The sequence below is a fragment of the Nannospalax galili genome, unplaced genomic scaffold (genome assembly GCF_000622305.1).
Source record: "Nannospalax galili isolate Female #2095 unplaced genomic scaffold, S.galili_v1.0 scaffold346, whole genome shotgun sequence".
NCBI classification, from domain to species: domain Eukaryota; kingdom Metazoa; phylum Chordata; class Mammalia; order Rodentia; family Spalacidae; genus Nannospalax; species Nannospalax galili.
This window is the reverse complement of record NW_008357637.1, coordinates 899,287-916,428: the sequence shown is the minus strand read 5'-3', so window position 1 is coordinate 916,428 and position 17,142 is coordinate 899,287. Positions and strand designations below refer to the sequence as shown.

Genomic DNA, 17,142 nt, shown 5'->3' with positions numbered 1-17,142 from the left:
AACAATTAGTGGGGGTCTGGAGGGATTGGGGTGTAGCAGGTGAATGAAGAGGGTCTCAGGGTCCTACAATAACTTTTATAAAATGTTCTTGGCAAGCATTTATCTTTGAAAACTAATGTGATAAATTATAATCCTCCTTCTGACTCTTGTGAACCTACTTTCTCATCATTTAAGAAAATGTTGAAATTAGCCTGGTGTGGTGGCACACACCTTTAATCCCAGCACTCAGGAAGCAGAGGCAGGTGGAGCTCTGTGAGTTCAAGGCCAGCTTGGGCTACAGGGAGACCCTGTCTCAAAAAGACCAAAAGGAAAAAAAGAAAATGCTAAAACTGATGCAAGCTTTTCAAAGTTATCGTTCTTCTCTCTCTCTCTCTCTCTCTCTCTCTCTCTCTCTCTCTCTCTCTCTCTCTCTCTCTCTCTCGCGTGTGTGTGTGTGTGTGTGTGTGTGTGTGTGTGTGTGTGTGTGTTGAATTGGAGATTGGCCCAAGGTCTCATGGAGGCTGGATGTGCATATACCACTGAGCTAAATCTTTACCTATTGTGTATTTTAACTGTTACTTAAGATACATTTTCTAGGGACTGGAGAGATGACTCAGTGGTTAAGAGCACTGGCTGCTCTTGCAGCGGACCCAGTTTTAATTCCCAGAACCCACATGGTGGTTAACAACCATCTGTAACTCCAGTTCCAAGGGATCCGGTGCCTTCTTCTGACCTCCACAGCCATTTCATGACATGGGTGCACTTAAATACAAGCAGGCAAAACACTCACATACACAAAATAAAAAGAATAAATAAAATATGTTTTGGAAAGATAGCTTTTCTAAATTTCTGTAAATTAAAAATGACCTTTAGCCCTAAAGTTTTCAGAAGATAAAGTTGCATAACTAAGTCTTTTGAGTCCTCTAAGAGTAGCCTAAGAGCTTGATAACTAATGAAGGTTTATCTTCAGACCCTGGCTTACCTCTTTTTATAGGTATTAAAAATAAAATAGAAGCTGGGCGTGGTGGTGCACACCTTTAATCCCAGCACTTAGGAGGCAGAGGCAGGCAGATCTCTGTGAGTTCAAGGCCGGCCTGGTCTACATAGCGAGTTCCAGGTCAGCTGGGGCTACAGGGAGACCCTGTCTCAAAAAGACCAAAAATAAATAAAATAAATAAATAAAATGAAACAAAAATATGCAGAAGTGTTCAACGTCCTTAGCCATTAGGACATGGTGGCTAATATCTATAATCTTAGTGCCCTTTGAGGCACTAGCAGGAAGATTGCCAAAAATTCAAGACCAGTCTGGGTTGTATGACAAGTTCCAAGGTATCCAGTGTAACATAACAGGACCTTGTGTCAAAAAACCCAAAACTTCAACAACAACAAAAATCCCTCTATTTAGATTTAACTTCATCCCAGTCAGAATGGCTACCATCAGGATAGTCATCTGGGCCTAATGGCACAGCTACTCAAGGAATTAGTTCAGGGTCAGCCTGAGCAGCTTAATGAGACCCTGCCTCAAAGAGTAATAAGAGGGCTGAGGATATAGTTTGGTGATGGAGCACTTGCCCACCATGCAGGAGACCCTAAGTTCAATTTCCAGCACACCAGGGGGGAAAAAAAAATTCTGGAGAGTTTGAGGGGAAGAAACTCCTGTTAGTGGAAGTGTAAATTAGTTCAGCTACAATGGAAATCAGTATGGCCTTTCTTCAGAAAACAAAAAAATAGAACTGCCATATCATCTTGAGTATGTATCCCAGAAGGAATTAAAAAAAGTCCACACACAAAGACTGGGTGTGGTGGCACACACCTCTAATCCCAGCCCCCTGTGAGATCAAGGCCAGCCTAGCTGGTGGCAATTTCCAGACCGACTGGGAAAACAGGGAGATGCTGTCTCAAAAAAAAATTAGGTTAATATCATTTATGGGAAAAAATGGATGGATAGCATAATTAAGCAAGACTCAAATACTACATTTTCTTTTATATGTGAAATCCAGATTAAAATATTCCCTTACACAATATAAATAAAAGACATAAAAGTAGAAGGGGGACTTCAGAGAGATGATTGGGATAGTAAGGTATAAAATGATGTGAAGAAAGTATATGATACGTATTTATAAAATTATAATGCACCTGATTGTTGTATGCTAAATTAAAAAGGCAGTTGCACATGTGCCTAGGCATATGTCTTGGTGGTTAACGTTAAAAAGCCATCTGAAAAGCTAAGAGTGTGGCTTTTTATTTTTTGAAAAGTCAAAATAATGAATTGTTTTTAATACATATTTATTTCGATTGAGTTGTCAAATGTTTACACGTGGAGGAGTGGGAATCACACCAGGGTCTCATGCATACTCAGCACATACCTGTACCACAGAGCTATGCCTCAGCTCCTGAAAACTGTTTTTTGTTGGTTTTAATTTAATTCAGTTTTTTCTTTTAAAAAAAATTTTATTATTTTTATTTTATGCCTATGAGTGCATTGCTTACATTTATGTACATAAGTGCACCCATGTTGTGCAGTGTCCTTGGAGGTCAGAAAAGGTTGTCAGATTCTCCTGGAACTGGAGTTACAGATGGTTTTTAGCTGCTGTGTGGGTCCTGGGAATTGAACCCAGGTCTTCTGCAAGAGCAGCCAGTGCTCTTAATCAATCAGCCATCTTTCCAACACAAGTTTTTCCTTCTTTTGAGAAGGTCTCGCTATCTAGGCTCCAGCTTGCCTGGAACTCCCTGCATAGACCAGGCTGACAGAGAACTCACAAAGATCTGCTGGCCTCTGATCTGCTGGCCTCTGCCTCCAGAGTACTGGAACTGAAGGCGTGCGTCACCATGCCTGGCTTTTTATTTTTTTATTTTCTTTTTCGTATTTGTTATTTTAATTTTATTTGTATGTGTGTATTGCACCCAAGGTAAGTGCACCCAAGTCATGCAATGCCTGCAGAGGTCAGAAGAGGCTGTTGGATCCCCTGGAACTGGAGTTACAGACAGTTGTTAGCTGCCATGTGGGTGCTGGGATTCGAACCCAGGTTCTTCTGCAAGAACTACCAGTGTTCTTAACTGACGAGCCATTTCTCCAGCCCCTGGCTTTTTGTTTGAGACAGGGTCTCATGTAGCTCAGTCTGACCTCAAACTCCCTAAGAATCCAAGAGTGACTTTGAACTTCCTGATCCTCCTGCTTTCACCTCCCAAATGCTGGAGTTAGTGGTGTGTGCCACCATGCCCAGTTTATGAGGTGTTTGGGATGGAACTTTGAACCTTATGCTTGCTGCAAACTAGTTTTTGGAAAGATTAAAACTGTTCTTACTGCACTGTGATGAGTTGTAGCCGTAGGCAGTTTGCAGATAAATGGGAGTATGTATAAAAATGAAATCTCATTTATGGACACAGAAGTTTGAGTTTCATGCAATTTTTTCATGTAACAAAATAGTTCCCTCACCCCCCAGGGTAATTTAAAAGGTCAGACTATAGTTTACAAGCAGTGTAAAAACAGGCAGTGTTCTACCTTGTATGGAGTAACTTCCTGAGGAAATTAAACCCTTTAGAATTATGCAGTTATCCAAATGTTCTTTTGTGTTTTAGATTGAAGAGCAGATGTTTTGTTTGTTTTTGAGACAGGGTCTCTCTTGTAGCCACAGCTGGCCCAGAACTCACTGTAGACCAGGCTGGCCTTGCACTCACAGAGATCTGCCTGCCCCCCCTGAGTGCTGGGATTAAAGGTGTGTACCACCATGCCTGACCCTATTTTCTTTTTTAAAAAATACTTTATTATTTTTATTTTATGTGTATGTGTATGAGTGTTTTGCTTACATATATGTAAGTGCACCTGTGTTGTGCAATGCCCATGGAAGTCAGAATAGGGTGTTGGATTTCCTGGAACTGGAGTTACGGGTGGTTGTATGGTTGTTAGCCACATGTGGGTGCTGGGAATCAAACCCAGGTCTTCTGCAAGAGCAGCCAGTGCTCTTAACTGCTGAGCCATCTCTCCAGCTCCATAGTCCCTAGTTCTTAAAGATTTATTTTTATTCTTTTTAATTATGTGTATATCTGTGGGGAGCGGGGTATGTACATGTGCCTGCAGGAACCCATGGAAGCCAGAGGCTTTGGATCCACTTGGAGCTGGAGTTAGTGGCGTTTGTGTGCTGTCTGATGTGGGTGCTGGGAATCAAACTTGGATTCTGGAAGAGCGGTATGTGCTCTAAACTGCTGAGCCATCTCTCCAGCCCCTATTCCCCATTTTTAAGTGGTTTTGTAGGTATGCTGGGAGACTATACTATAAATTCGAGGGTCAACTGGGTACAGTTGGGGATTTGGGGTAATATGATTTTACGTGAAATTCGTCTCTAGAGGAATGTTAGGATCTCAGTATTGACTTACTTGCTAGTTTATGTATCTTAATCCTAAATTGCTGACAGTTTTTGGAGGCCCAGGGACGTTTAGAATTGGGAGGGATAGTTAAATGTTTTTTGTTTTATTTTTAGACAGGATCCCCTGTATTCCTAGGCTAGCCTCAAATTCACTGTGTGGCTGAGGATGACCTTGAACTCCTGATCCTCTTGCTCCCACATCCCACCTCAGTTGCTGTATAAGTACATATCACCATGCTTGGCCTTTCTTTTTCTCTTTTACTTCTTTTTGGGGTCAGGGGGTGGTGGTAAAGGATAGGTTATTTGGTACCTTGCAAGACATCCTGGGACAAGGGAGTAAGTAGAGTACTGCCTGCCTTACCTTCATCAAACAAGGCCATACATGCTAAGTGTGGGCACATAGGTTCTTACACAGAATGGCCTGCTTTTTTTGAAAAGTGTGTAAGTGAAACTTTTTCTTATTTATTTGAAACTTTTGGCAAGATGAATAGAAAAAGGAATTATTTAGAAAACTCTGCTAGTATCTTTTTATTGCTTTCTCTTTTCATATCATTTACTTGGCATGTGATCTTGGTTAAGTGGCTTATTTTCCTGCAACTTCATAGTAGTATGTAAAGATTGTTTTTATAGCCGGGCATGGTCATGTACACCTTTAATCTCAGCACTTGGGAGGCAGAGGCAGGTGGATTTCTGTGAGTTCGAGGCCAGTCTGGTCTACATAGTGAGTTCAGGCCAGCCAGAGCTACAGGGTGACCATGTCTCAAAAAGACAAAAAAAAAAAAAAAAAAAAAAAAAAAAAAAATTGTTCTTATATTCTAGGAACCTTCAAGGGCTCTCATGTATTCTCTCATTCAGTTCACACTGTAAATTAATCCTGTGACCTACTGAGGAACAGTCCTGTGAGGTAAACTGTTAAGACCAGGTTTTTGCAATGAGAATCATAGAACTGGGCTTGGAACCCAGAAAGTCTGGCCTCAGAGCCAATGGTCTTAATCCTAAACCAGTATGGCTACACAGATACCTATATAAACCATTTTAGGCACCTTTTGAGGATGATAGAGTTGATGCTGATGAAGTGATGATTATAATGAATCCACTGTGGATATTCAGAATACCCTTGTGTATTTAATGCATTGTCCTAGATTGTGCTTTTCTTTTTTTGTCTGTGTTTTATTCTTATATTTGCTTCATCTTTAAATAATTTGATAAACAAAGCAATAAAAATGGTTCAACATAATTTTATAAACAATGAAGAAAATAAACCAGGTCTTATTTAGTATTAATATGCCATACACTGCTTTAAGATTACAAATAAAAGATTTTTAATTGAATTTTTGAGAATTTCATACAAATTTGATCATATTTAGACCCACTCCCCTGTCTATATCTCTCTCAGAGCTCCCCACTAGATTTTAGGTACTCTGTCATACAAATTAAGGCCTATCAAGTCAAGTTTGTGTCCCCAAATGTCCTTCAGTGTGGGTCCATCTACTGGACCCTGGTTAACCTATCTAGTGTCACTTTAAGGGTGAGTAGTACTTTAATATGTAGATGGTGTTTGACTTCTTTCATAGATTGTAAGAATATGCAGCTTCTTTCCCTCACTGCAGATGGTGTCTAAGAAGTGAAAACTGTTCTGTACCCTTTTAAGGAACATATCAAATGGTTATCTCTGAAGGAATGGGATCTAGGAGATGGGAGTTTGGGTACCTTTTGTTTTTACATTTCCTTATTGTTTAAGCAAGTATCTGTTATGTTAAGAGTAAGGAAAAGAGGGGGCTGGAGAGATGGCTCAGCAGTTAAGAACACTGGTTGTTCTTGCAGAAGACCTGGGTTCGAATCCCAGCACCCACATGGCAGCTAACAACTGTCCATAACTCCAGTCCCCGGGGATCCGACAGCCTCTTCTGTCCTCTGCTGGCATTGCACGACACGGGTGCACTTACCTACATGCGGGCAATACACGCATACACATAAAAAAAATAAAAATAAAATTTTTTAAAAAGTTTAAAAAAAAAAAGAGTAAGGAAAAGACATGAAACCAAAGATTTCTGAGTAATTAATACTTAGTGTAGAGGATGCCAGCTGACTTTTTAATAATGAGAATATTTGATTTTAAAATAGGAAATCAAATTGCAGATTAAGTGATGGAATGTAATATAGTCAACAGAAATGATGATTATATTCACTAAAGGATGTAAAATATTGCCAAGATACTATTTCTTTGAAAATTGATTTAGTAAGACAGTAGAATTGTTGCTGAAGTAGGAGAAAAAAAAAAAAAAAAAAAGAAGCCTCTTTGACTAGTTGTTCCCTGTACTTTCAAATGTATTAAAAAACTTAGTGAAAGTTTGGATGTGATGGCTCACACCTTTATCCTAATGCCTGGCAGGCAGGCAGATTGATCTCTCTAAGTTCAAGGCCAGTCTTCATAGTGAGCTCCAGGCCAGCCAGTGTTGCACCGTGAGACCTGTCTCCCCCATCCCTACCCCCCAAAAAACATCTAGTGAAAAGAAATTACTTAAATGGAATATTTTGTCATACTAAAATTACTTCTTAACTTTATCCTGATCTTCCTTTTTTAATTAAAAATGTTCTAAGCTATATAAGGTATTATATGGAAAGTATTAATAGAAGAAAAACCTTAACTGTTCTGTATGAGTCAGCATAGCAGGTGTAATGTGGAAAGTAACAATTAAAACCTGGAATGAACTAAAATTATCTGGATTTCAGGAAGTTTTAAATTTTAAAATGTTAAGGCAACATCAGAATCTACTATTAGAAAGGTTTTGAGGCTCCCTGCGACAGTGCTGCAGACACCATTATCCTGTTTCTCCGCTGCATAGATGTTGAACTCTTGCCTATTTCCTACTTGTTTGTGGCCTACTGGTGTGCCTATTTGATACAAGAAAATGGAAACTGAACAGCCAGAAGAAACCTTCCCCAACACTGAAACCAATGGTGAATGTGGTAAACGCCCTGCCGAAGACTGGGAAGAGGAGCAAGCATTTAAAAGATCTGGAAACACTGATGAGATGGTTGAATTGCACATTCTGCTTCAGAGCAAGAATGCTGGGGCAGTGATGGAGAAGGAGGCAAGAACATTAAGGCTCTCCATACAGACTACAATGCCAGTGTTTCAGTCCCAGACAGCAGTGGCCCCAAGTGCATACTGAGCATCAGTGCTGATACTGAAACGATTGGAGAGATTCTGAAGAAAATCATCCCTACCTTGGAAGAGGGCCTGCAGTTGCCATCACCCACTGCAACCAGCCAGCTCCTGCTCGAATCTGATGCCGTGGAATGCTTAAATTACCAACACTATAAAGGAAGTGACTTTGACTGCGAGTTGAGACTTTTGGTTCATCAAAGTTAGCAGGAGGAATTATTGGTGTCAAAGGTGCTAAAATCAAAGAACTTAAACACTCAGACAACAATCAATCTTTTCCAAGAATGCTGCCCTCATTCCACTGACAGAGTTGTTCTTACCTGGAGGAAAGCCGGATAGGGTGGTAGAGTGCATAAAGATCATCCTTGATTTTATACCTGAGTCTCCCATCAAAGGTCGTGCACAACCTTATGATCCCCACTTTTATGATGAAACCTATGATTATGGTGGTTTTACAGTGATGTTTGATGTCCACCGTGCTGTCCTGTGGGATTTCCCATGCGAGCAAGAAGTGGTTTTGACAGAATACCTCCAGGTCAGGGTGGGCATCCCATGCCTCCCTCCAGAAGAGATTATGATGACATGAGCCCTTTCGAGGACCACCACCACCCCCTCCTGGTCGAAGTGGTGAGGGTGGTAGCAGAGCTCGAAATCTTCCTCTTCTACCACCACCACCGCCACCTAGAGGAGGAGATCTAATGGCTTACGACAGAAGAGGAAGGCCTGGCATGATGGCATGGCTGGGTTCAGTGCTCATGAAACTTGGGACTCTGCAATAGGCACATGGAGCCCATCAGAAAGGCTTATGAACTACAGGGTGGCTCTAGATATGATTATTCCTATGCAGGGGGTCGTGGCTCATACGGTGATCTTGACGGACCTATTATTACTACTCAAATAACTATTCCCAAAGATTTGGCTGGATCTATTATTGGCAAAGGTGGCAGATTAAACAAATCCGTCATGAGTCTGGAGCTTCTATCAAAATTGAGCCTTTAGAAGGCTCTGAAGAATGGATCATTACCATTACAGGAACACAGGACCAGATACAGAATGCACAGCATTTGCTGCAGAACAGTGTGAAGCAGTATGCAGATGTTGAAGGATTCTAACGCAAGATATTTTTTCTTTTTTATAGTGTGAAGCAGTATTCTGGAAAGTTTTTCTAAGACTAGTGAAGAACTGAAGGAGTCCTGCATCTTTTTTGTTGTTGTTGTTAAATCTGCTTCTGTTTAAAAAGCCAACATTTCTCTGTTCCATAGGTGTTCTGCATTTGAGGTATAGTGAAATCTTTGCTGTTCACCAGATGTAATGTTTCAGTTCCTTACTAACAGGCTTGGGGGAGAGAGCATGCAAAAACTGACATTGAAATTTTGAAACAGCAAAAATAGAAAAAGGTTTTGAATGAACAAACTTATTTTCTTATCTTTTTGGTAACTGGTATTAACCTCAAAGACATGTTTTCTAAATATTTTTATTTTGCTTTGACTATCAAAGAAGATAAAGACTTGGGCAGCTAACAATTATACAATGAAAAATCTTATTGAAAATAAGTGATGTAGTGTAAGTAATGTTGATTAACCAGAATGAATATATCATCTCTGCCACTTTGAGGAATCATACTTTTGTAACCACTAGTGTTTATTAAGTGGATGTGTGAGGTAGACGTGGACAACCAGAGAGCAAGAGAATGGGGCGCAGCAGGCTGCTCTAATAATTCAGATCATGTGCTTCATTTTTCATCATCATGCAGAATGCACATGCTCTCTAGTTTGGTAGTGTCAGCTCCTGTTTTAAACAAAATTTGGGGTTTACAGCTATAAATCGGGGAATAGGATAGTAAGAATAATTGGCTGTAGCATAGTATAATTAGAAGTCAGGTGGTTATTTTTTGAAATGGGATCTTTTGTTGGCTTTTGAGACTTGTTCACCATGTAGCTCAAGCTAGCCTTGAACGCACTATGTAGCCAAGGCTTGCCTTGAACTTGTAATCCTCTTGCTAGGATTATCAGGAGATGCCATTGTGACCAGCTTAGGATAGTTTTTAAGAATATTAATGTATTTAGTGTGTTTTATAATTTTTTACAAGGTGTAAACACTTATAGTAAATAATTGAATGGATTGTGGTAAAATTTTTCTTCCCAAAATTCCACCCCTTGTAATTGAGAACTGAATTCTTGGGTGTCAGAAATCATCTTAAATTTTTGAAGAGTGAAATCTTTGAATGTACTCCCAAATGATAATCTGTAAACCTGTATACTTTGGCATTCTTAATATGCTTAAAAAGATCAAAAGAAGAGTAATACCTTGTGTCATGAAACTCCAATTTCATTGTCCATACCTACTATTAAATCTTTGTGAAATATAGTCAGCTTCTTTTGCATTACAGTGACAACTGAGCAGTTGTGACAGAGACCATATATATTTATATTTTCTTTGTACTGTTCTTTAGTAGACCATAAATTTTAGTGATACAGTATAGATGAGTGTCATGGCTATTGATAGTTTCCGTTACTTATTTTATTACCAGTGCATATCTCATCAGAACATGAGGACATAGACTTCGAGGGACTGTGTGTGCGTGTGTGTGCTCTAGAGGTACAATCCAAGGCCTTGCACACACTAAACATGCACTTAATCATGAAACTACACCCTTGGCTCCTAAATGGAATTTGGATTATTTTGTTGAATTAAATAGGAAAAAAACAAACCATTGTTCTTATTCAGTCACACTACAGTAGGGATAGAAGAGCAAACATGTACCACAGTATGCCCAACTCTCAGGAGTGTGTATCAAGAAGTTGAAGTACCTTATGGCATAATTTCTCCCTAAAAAATAAAAATGAAAAAAATGAAGTTGCCATCAAAACAAGTTTCTAACTGGTTCGTTTGTTAATTAAGCAAAGAGCCATTTAGTGATATTGAATTAATTAAATTGTGTTGGATCATGGAAGACTATGGCAAGAATAGCTGATTTAAACATTTGAAGACACTGATAGTCAATTAAGAAACAAGGCAAATGGCTTAGAGTGGTTTTCCTGGGCTCCTGATGAGTTGACCAATGTTATTGATGCTGCCCAGTTATTTATTGGAGATTCAATGCCAAGTTTCAAATGGCAGTAAAAATTAACCTTGTGAGTATAGTGAATATTCCTTATGGTGCACCTGTAGACACAGTCCCCCCCCCCCCTTTTTCTTGAGGTCTTCTTGAGGCAGGTTCTTCCTGTAGCCCCAGCTGAACTTGAACTCATTATGTAGACTGGGCTGACCTCTTTTTCACAGACTTGCCTGCTTTTGCCTCTGCCTCACAAGTGCTGGGATTCAAAGAATGTGCCACCACACCCAGCATCTTTTTCAGCTTTTTGAGATGGGTTTTACTATATACCACGGGCTGGCCTGGAACTCATGAAGATCCACCTGCCTATGCCTTCCCAGTGCTGGAATAAAAGACATGTACCACCTTACCCAACAGACACAATATTTTAAAAGTTGAGAAAACACCTAAGCATAATCTGAAGTAGAATGTACTAAGATGTGCTGTAGTGGGTAGTGATAAAATATACGTGATGTCTTCTGAGTGCTAGGATTACAAGAATGAGCCACTAAACCTGATCAGCTGAGCATAGAGGGAAGCAAGGAGAGAGAAGATGCCAGAGATGTGAGCATTAAGAAGGAATTCTAACTGGATAGAAGTTCTGAGATACAGAGTTTGGAACTTTGCAAGTGATTGTTTGGTGACTACCTTAATGTAGCTGTGTGGTGGTAGGATTTCATTATGATAAAGTGATTTAAAAATAAATATATAAAAGGTTTTTTTGTTTGTTTTTTGTCTTTTTCAGACAGGATCTCCTTGTAGCCCCAGCTGGCCTGGGAATTTGCTATGTAGACCAGGCAGCTGGCCTTGAATTCAAAGATTTACCTGCCTCTACCTCCCGAGAGCTGTGATTAAAGATGTGGGCCATCATGCCAGACTAAAAGGTTTTTTTGTTTGTTTGTTTTAAGGAATGAAATCAGAAGTAAAATTTAGACTTTAGCATTTTAGACGTAATTACTGTTTTATGACATGGAAGGAGTGGCTAGGGGAAGATAATATTCAAATACAGGGATGCAGCTAAGTGGGAAAGGATGGCCACTATCCATCCACTCCTTATCCGGATGAAGGTTGAGGATGGAAGAGGGAACTAGAAAGGGTAAAGTGTATAGGAAGGGTTGTTAACACAACACAGGACTGTCAGTATGTGGAAAGGCTAGTATAATTTGAACATGTTTCTCAAGTCGTTCTGGGTTGCAATAATGTCCTCCCTGCTCTCTTCAAGAACCATTCATAAATGACAGTTGTAGTGTTTTATCAACAGAGAATTAGCAGGCCAAGATAAAACAGTTTTTAAGGGTTAATTGAACTTTTGCTAGAATTTGTACTATTTAGTTTGAATAGTAACAAGCACCCAGGATGCTAATTTTTCTTTACCATTAATTCTCAAGTGATTAATAGGTGCTACCTATTTGGTATGTGTATGTGTGGGTGTGTCTGTGTCTACCTAATGGAAACTTAAAACTAAAGTGTACTTCTGGATCCATGAATTTCACCAACTTGTGGGATCAAATATTTGGTGGGGGAAAAAGTTGCATCTGTACTGAGTAGGTACAGACTTTTTTCCTTTTTTTTTTTTACAGACTGAGCAGGTGTCAGTCTCTGTTCCCTAATAGTATAACATTAAAACTATTTACATGGCAGTTATATTGTGTTAGCTGTTGCAAACAATCTAAAGATAATTAAAGTGTAAGGAAAGAAGTACGTAGGTTGTGTGTAGACCCTCACTGTTTATGAAAGAGAATTCAGCATGTGATTTTAGTATTCATTGTGATGCTGTAACCAGTCTCTGTGACCAAGATACAAGTGTATGAAGCATGTTTAAGGATGGGACAAAGATAAAACAGCCCTTTCGGGTTTATAATGTATTCAGATGAGGTATGTATAAACAACATAATTAAGTGGTAATTAATTAGTGTATAAAATCTATATATGCTAAGAATAAGGAAGTTACATTATGAGAATATTTTTCAAACTAGATTTGTGGTCCACTAATGACTTGTGAAATGTTTAATGGTTCACAACTAGTGTTATGTTCTCCCCACTCCTTAATGGATTGGAACAGAGTTGACATTGTATGGGACTCTTCCTTTTTTCTTATGTTTTTGAGATGAGGTATGTAACTCATGTTGCCTAGACACTCTGTGTAGCCCAGACTGACCTTGAACTCATGATTTTCTGTCACACTCTCCCTAGTGCTGGTGTTGTAGGCATGTGCTACAACATCTGGCTTGTTTAGGGCTCTTATTGCTGCAATACAGAAGGTAAAGTGCTTTATGAAACTTATTTATTATGTGTGTGCATGTAGGTGTCTACTGAATTAGATGGGAGACATTTCTTACTGTGGGCTGTAGTTAAGTATAAATCTACTGTAGGATATTTTGATAAACAGAAGTATACCTAATAATCTTAGTCTCTTAAACTGTTTATAGCATTCATTCGTGAAATTTACTGTGATCTCAACTAAAACCATGTATGCATTTTATATATATATATATATACACACACACATAGTATATATAGTATACACACATATATACTATATATATGATAGTATATATAGTATACACACATATACTATATATATGATAGTATATATGTGTGTGCATATATACATACATATGTATATTTGTTTTTTCTTAATAGGTGCAATGGATGAACTTCATAGTCTAGATCCGAGAAGGCAGGAGTTACTGGAAGCCAGGTTTACTGGAGTTGCAAGTGGGAGCACTGGGAGCACTGGGAGTTGCAGTGTTGGAGCTAAAGTGAGTGAAATTTTAATCTTCATTTGGTATTCTTTCTTTGCATTAAATTGTCTAACATGTATTTTGTGGAGCCGGTGAGATGGTTCAGTGGGTAAAAGTGCTTGCTGCCAAACTTGATTGCCAGAATTGAATCCTTGGGACCCACAAGGTGGAAGGAAAGAGCTGATGCTTATAGATTGTCTTTTGGCCTCCATATGTGTTGCACACACAAATAATATAAATATAATAAAAGCTAAAACAATAAAGTGTATTTTGTGCAACTTAATGGCAAGTTGTTATGATTTTTATAGTGTGTAGAAGAAAAGAAAGTCTGTTTATAAACCTGATTTTTTTTCTCTTTGCTGTGCAGATTTTTAATACATGTGCTGCCGAAGTGAGCACAGTGTGCAGAAGATTTATCTTTTCTTTTCTTTTTTTGTCTTTTTGAGACAGGGTCTTCCTGTAGCCCCAGCTGACCTGGAACTCGCTATGTAGACCAGGCTGGCCTTGAACTCACAGAGATCTGCCTGCCTCTGCCTCCCGAGTGCTGGGATTAAAGGCATGTGCCACCACACCTGGCTATAAGAAGATTTTAAATTTAATGCAGTTGCATTTGTAAATTCTTGCTATTTTCTGAGGAAAAGTTCTTGCCTGTGCCTGTGTATTTATTTCTCTAGCAGTTTCCAGGCATTAGGTTTTGCATTAAGGTCTTTGCTCCAGTTTGAATTGCCCAGGGTGAGAGAAAGGGTTCTAGTTTCATTCTTCTACATGTGTATATCTAATTTCCCCACCAAATTTGAAGTGGCTATCTTTTTCTCCAATGTATGTTTTTAGCACTTTTGTCAAAAATGAGATGTCTAGACCAATGTGGCTTTCTGTGTCCTTTGTCTATATGTCTTTTTACTGTTAGTAACACGGTGTATTTATTACTGTGGCTCTGTAGTGTAATTTGAATACTTTGAGCCTTGCTCAGAGTAGCTTTGACTCTTGGTGCCATTACTGCTTCTATGTGAACTTTAGGAATTTTTTCCCATTTTTTTGTTTCTATGAAGAGTATTCATGGGATTTTGATGGAGGATTGCATTGAATCTGTAGACTACATTTGATCATATAGCATTTTCACATTATTATGCCAATCCATGAGCATGGGAGGTATTTCTAGCTTCTTGTGTCTTTAGTTTGTCTTTAGTGGTTTTTTTTTTTTTTGGTCTTTTTGAGACAGGGTCTCCCTGTAGCCCCAGCTGGCCTGGAACTCACTTTGTAGTCCAGGCTGGCCTTGAACTCAGAGATCTGCCTGCCTCTACCTCCCGAGTGCTGGGATTAAAGGTGTGAGCCACCACGCCTGGCTCGTCTTTAGTGTTTTTATTATAGAATTCTTTCACCTCCTTGGTTAGGTTTATTTTTAAATTAAAAAAATCTATTTTATCCTTGCTGGGCATGGTGGTGCACATCTTTAGTGCCAGCACTCGGGAGTCAGAGGCAGGTGGATCTCTGTGAGTTCAGGGCCAGCCTGGTCTACATAGTGAGTTCTAGGTCATCTGGGACTACAGGGAGACCTTGTCTCAAAAACACACAAAAAAGTTTTGTCCTATGCTATCCCATTGTGAATGGGTCTGTGTTCTTGATTCTTTCTCAGTATGCTTGTTGGTATATAGAAAAGCTACTGATTTTTGTTTGTTGAATTTTATCCTAATACTTTGCTCAAAGTCATTATCAAATCTAAGTTTTCCAGTGAAGTCTTTAGGGTCTTTTAACTATAAGATCATAATTTCTATAAATAGGGATATTTTTTGAGTTCCAGTTCTTGTCTTATTTGTGTTTCTTTCTCTTGCCTTATTTCTCTGGCTAGCAAGCAGTTTAAGCGCTATGCTGAATAAAGATGTAGGACTGGTAACTATACCTTATTACTGATTTTAGAGGAAAGGCTTGTCATCAGCCATTGTAATATTCAGGTTTCTCGATTCTGCCTAGTTTCTTCAGCTTGATCATGAAAAGATGTTGAACTTAGTTCAAAGGCCTTTTCTGCATTTATTGTCTATTAGGTTTTTGTCCCTGAGTATGTGCTGCATTACATCTATTGATTTTTGTATGTTGAATCATCTCATCTTTGTATCTCTCTCATGGTAATTCTGTTTTAGGATTTTGAGAAACTGCTAAACTGTTTACAAAATGGTTGTGCCATTTTATCTCACCAGCAATTCACAAGGAGTCTAGTTTTTCCACACCTTTGCCAGCACTTACTTTTTTTTTATTGTAGCCATTGTGGTTGTTGCATAAAGTGATACCTCACGGTATTCTGACTTACATTTTTCCATTGACCAGTGATATTAAGCGTCTTTCCATGTACCTAGTTAATATTTATATATGTTCTTTGGTGACTTATCTGTTCAAATTTTTTGCCTGTTTTTGAGTTAAGTTGCTTTTAAATATTGAGTTACAAGGGTTTTTATACATAATGAATACTAGACTTAATGAGATACATAAAAGCTTTACCTGATCCTCTGCCCCTTTCCTTCTTTCTGCTTTCCTCTGCTATGAGGTGGACAGTCGCCTCCTCCACGTTTTTACCTCCAAATGCAGGGGGCCAAGCAGCCATAGACTCAACCATGTGATAAAACTTTGAAACAAAATAAATAATTCTTCCCATTAAGGTATTTTCCTGGGTATTAGGTAGCAGCAACCATAAAACTAACCCAAAAAGTTGTTTATAGTTTTAGCATTTGCATTTAGATGTTTGATAATTTTGAGTATAAATGTGTGTGTGTGTGTGTGTGTGTACGTACACATATGTGGAAGAGAATTCAGATTTATTCATGTGGCTATCTAGTTTAAGCATCTGTTGAAAAACCTGCCTTCCCCTTCCCCCTCACACATACTGAACTTAGAATCTTTGTCGGAGTAAATGGGCCACAAATGTGTGGGTTTATTTTTCTACTCTGTTTTACTCTGCTGATCTGTATTTCTGTCCTTGAGACCATACCAGTATAGTTTTGTGGTACATCTCAAAAGCTGAGAGCATGCATTAAGATTGTTTGAGCTATTCTGGTTCTCTTGCATTTCATTATGACTTTTAGGATCAGCTGGTCAACTTCCTCAAAAGACAAGTTGAAGGTTTGATTTTTGTTTTTGTTTGGGGGATTTTGGGGAGTGGTTTTGTTTATTTGCTTGCCTTAAGACAGGGTTTCACTGCTTATTCCTGACTGACCTGGAACTCACTATGTAGACCTGGTCTCCCTCACTGCCCCTTCCCCCCAATGCTGAGATTAAAGGTGTGTACCACCATGCCTGGCTACAACTAGAGATTTTGATAGGAATTGCAGTAAATGTTTAAGTTAATGTATTGCGATCTTAGTTGTCTAATCTCTGACTATAAATGTCTTTATATTTGTTTTTGCTTCCTTTTGGTGATGTTTTGTGGCATTTGGTATATAGTTGTTGCATTTTAAAAAATTGTTTCTGAGGTTTTTACTCATTTCCACAATATTATGAGGATTTTTTTCTTTCTCCTTTACTGGAATTATACTTTTAATTTTCAAATTTATCATTGTTTTTGTATAGAAGTGCAGTTGAATTTTGTGCTTGGCTCTTGTGTCCTGCAACCTAGTTGAACTTGTTTTTTAGCTCTAATAGTTTTGTCATTATTGTTTTTGAAGTTTCTTAGTAATTTCTAAAATCTCAATGCTATAGGCAGAAGTGAGCAACTCAGATCTTTTGTCAGATCTTCTAAGAGGCCCTGAAATTTACATCCTTCGCCATAGGTTTGGCCAAAAAGAGTAGGCCCGGATTTTTTTTTTT

General features: G+C 38.7%; 1 protein-coding gene and 1 pseudogene across 1 annotated transcript in view; both read left to right on the top strand.

Annotated features, from left to right (window-relative positions):
- Tlk1 (tousled like kinase 1) overlaps positions 1–17,142 on the top strand; it is a 125,929-nt gene that overhangs the window by 23,785 nt on the left and 85,002 nt on the right. The window contains exon 2 of the mRNA XM_008855241.3: positions 13,250–13,368. Within this exon, the coding sequence (XP_008853463.1) occupies positions 13,250–13,368 (119 nt within the window). The remainder of the gene's footprint in view (positions 1–13,249; positions 13,369–17,142) is intronic.
- On the top strand, positions 7,037–8,939 carry LOC103751729 (annotated as a pseudogene).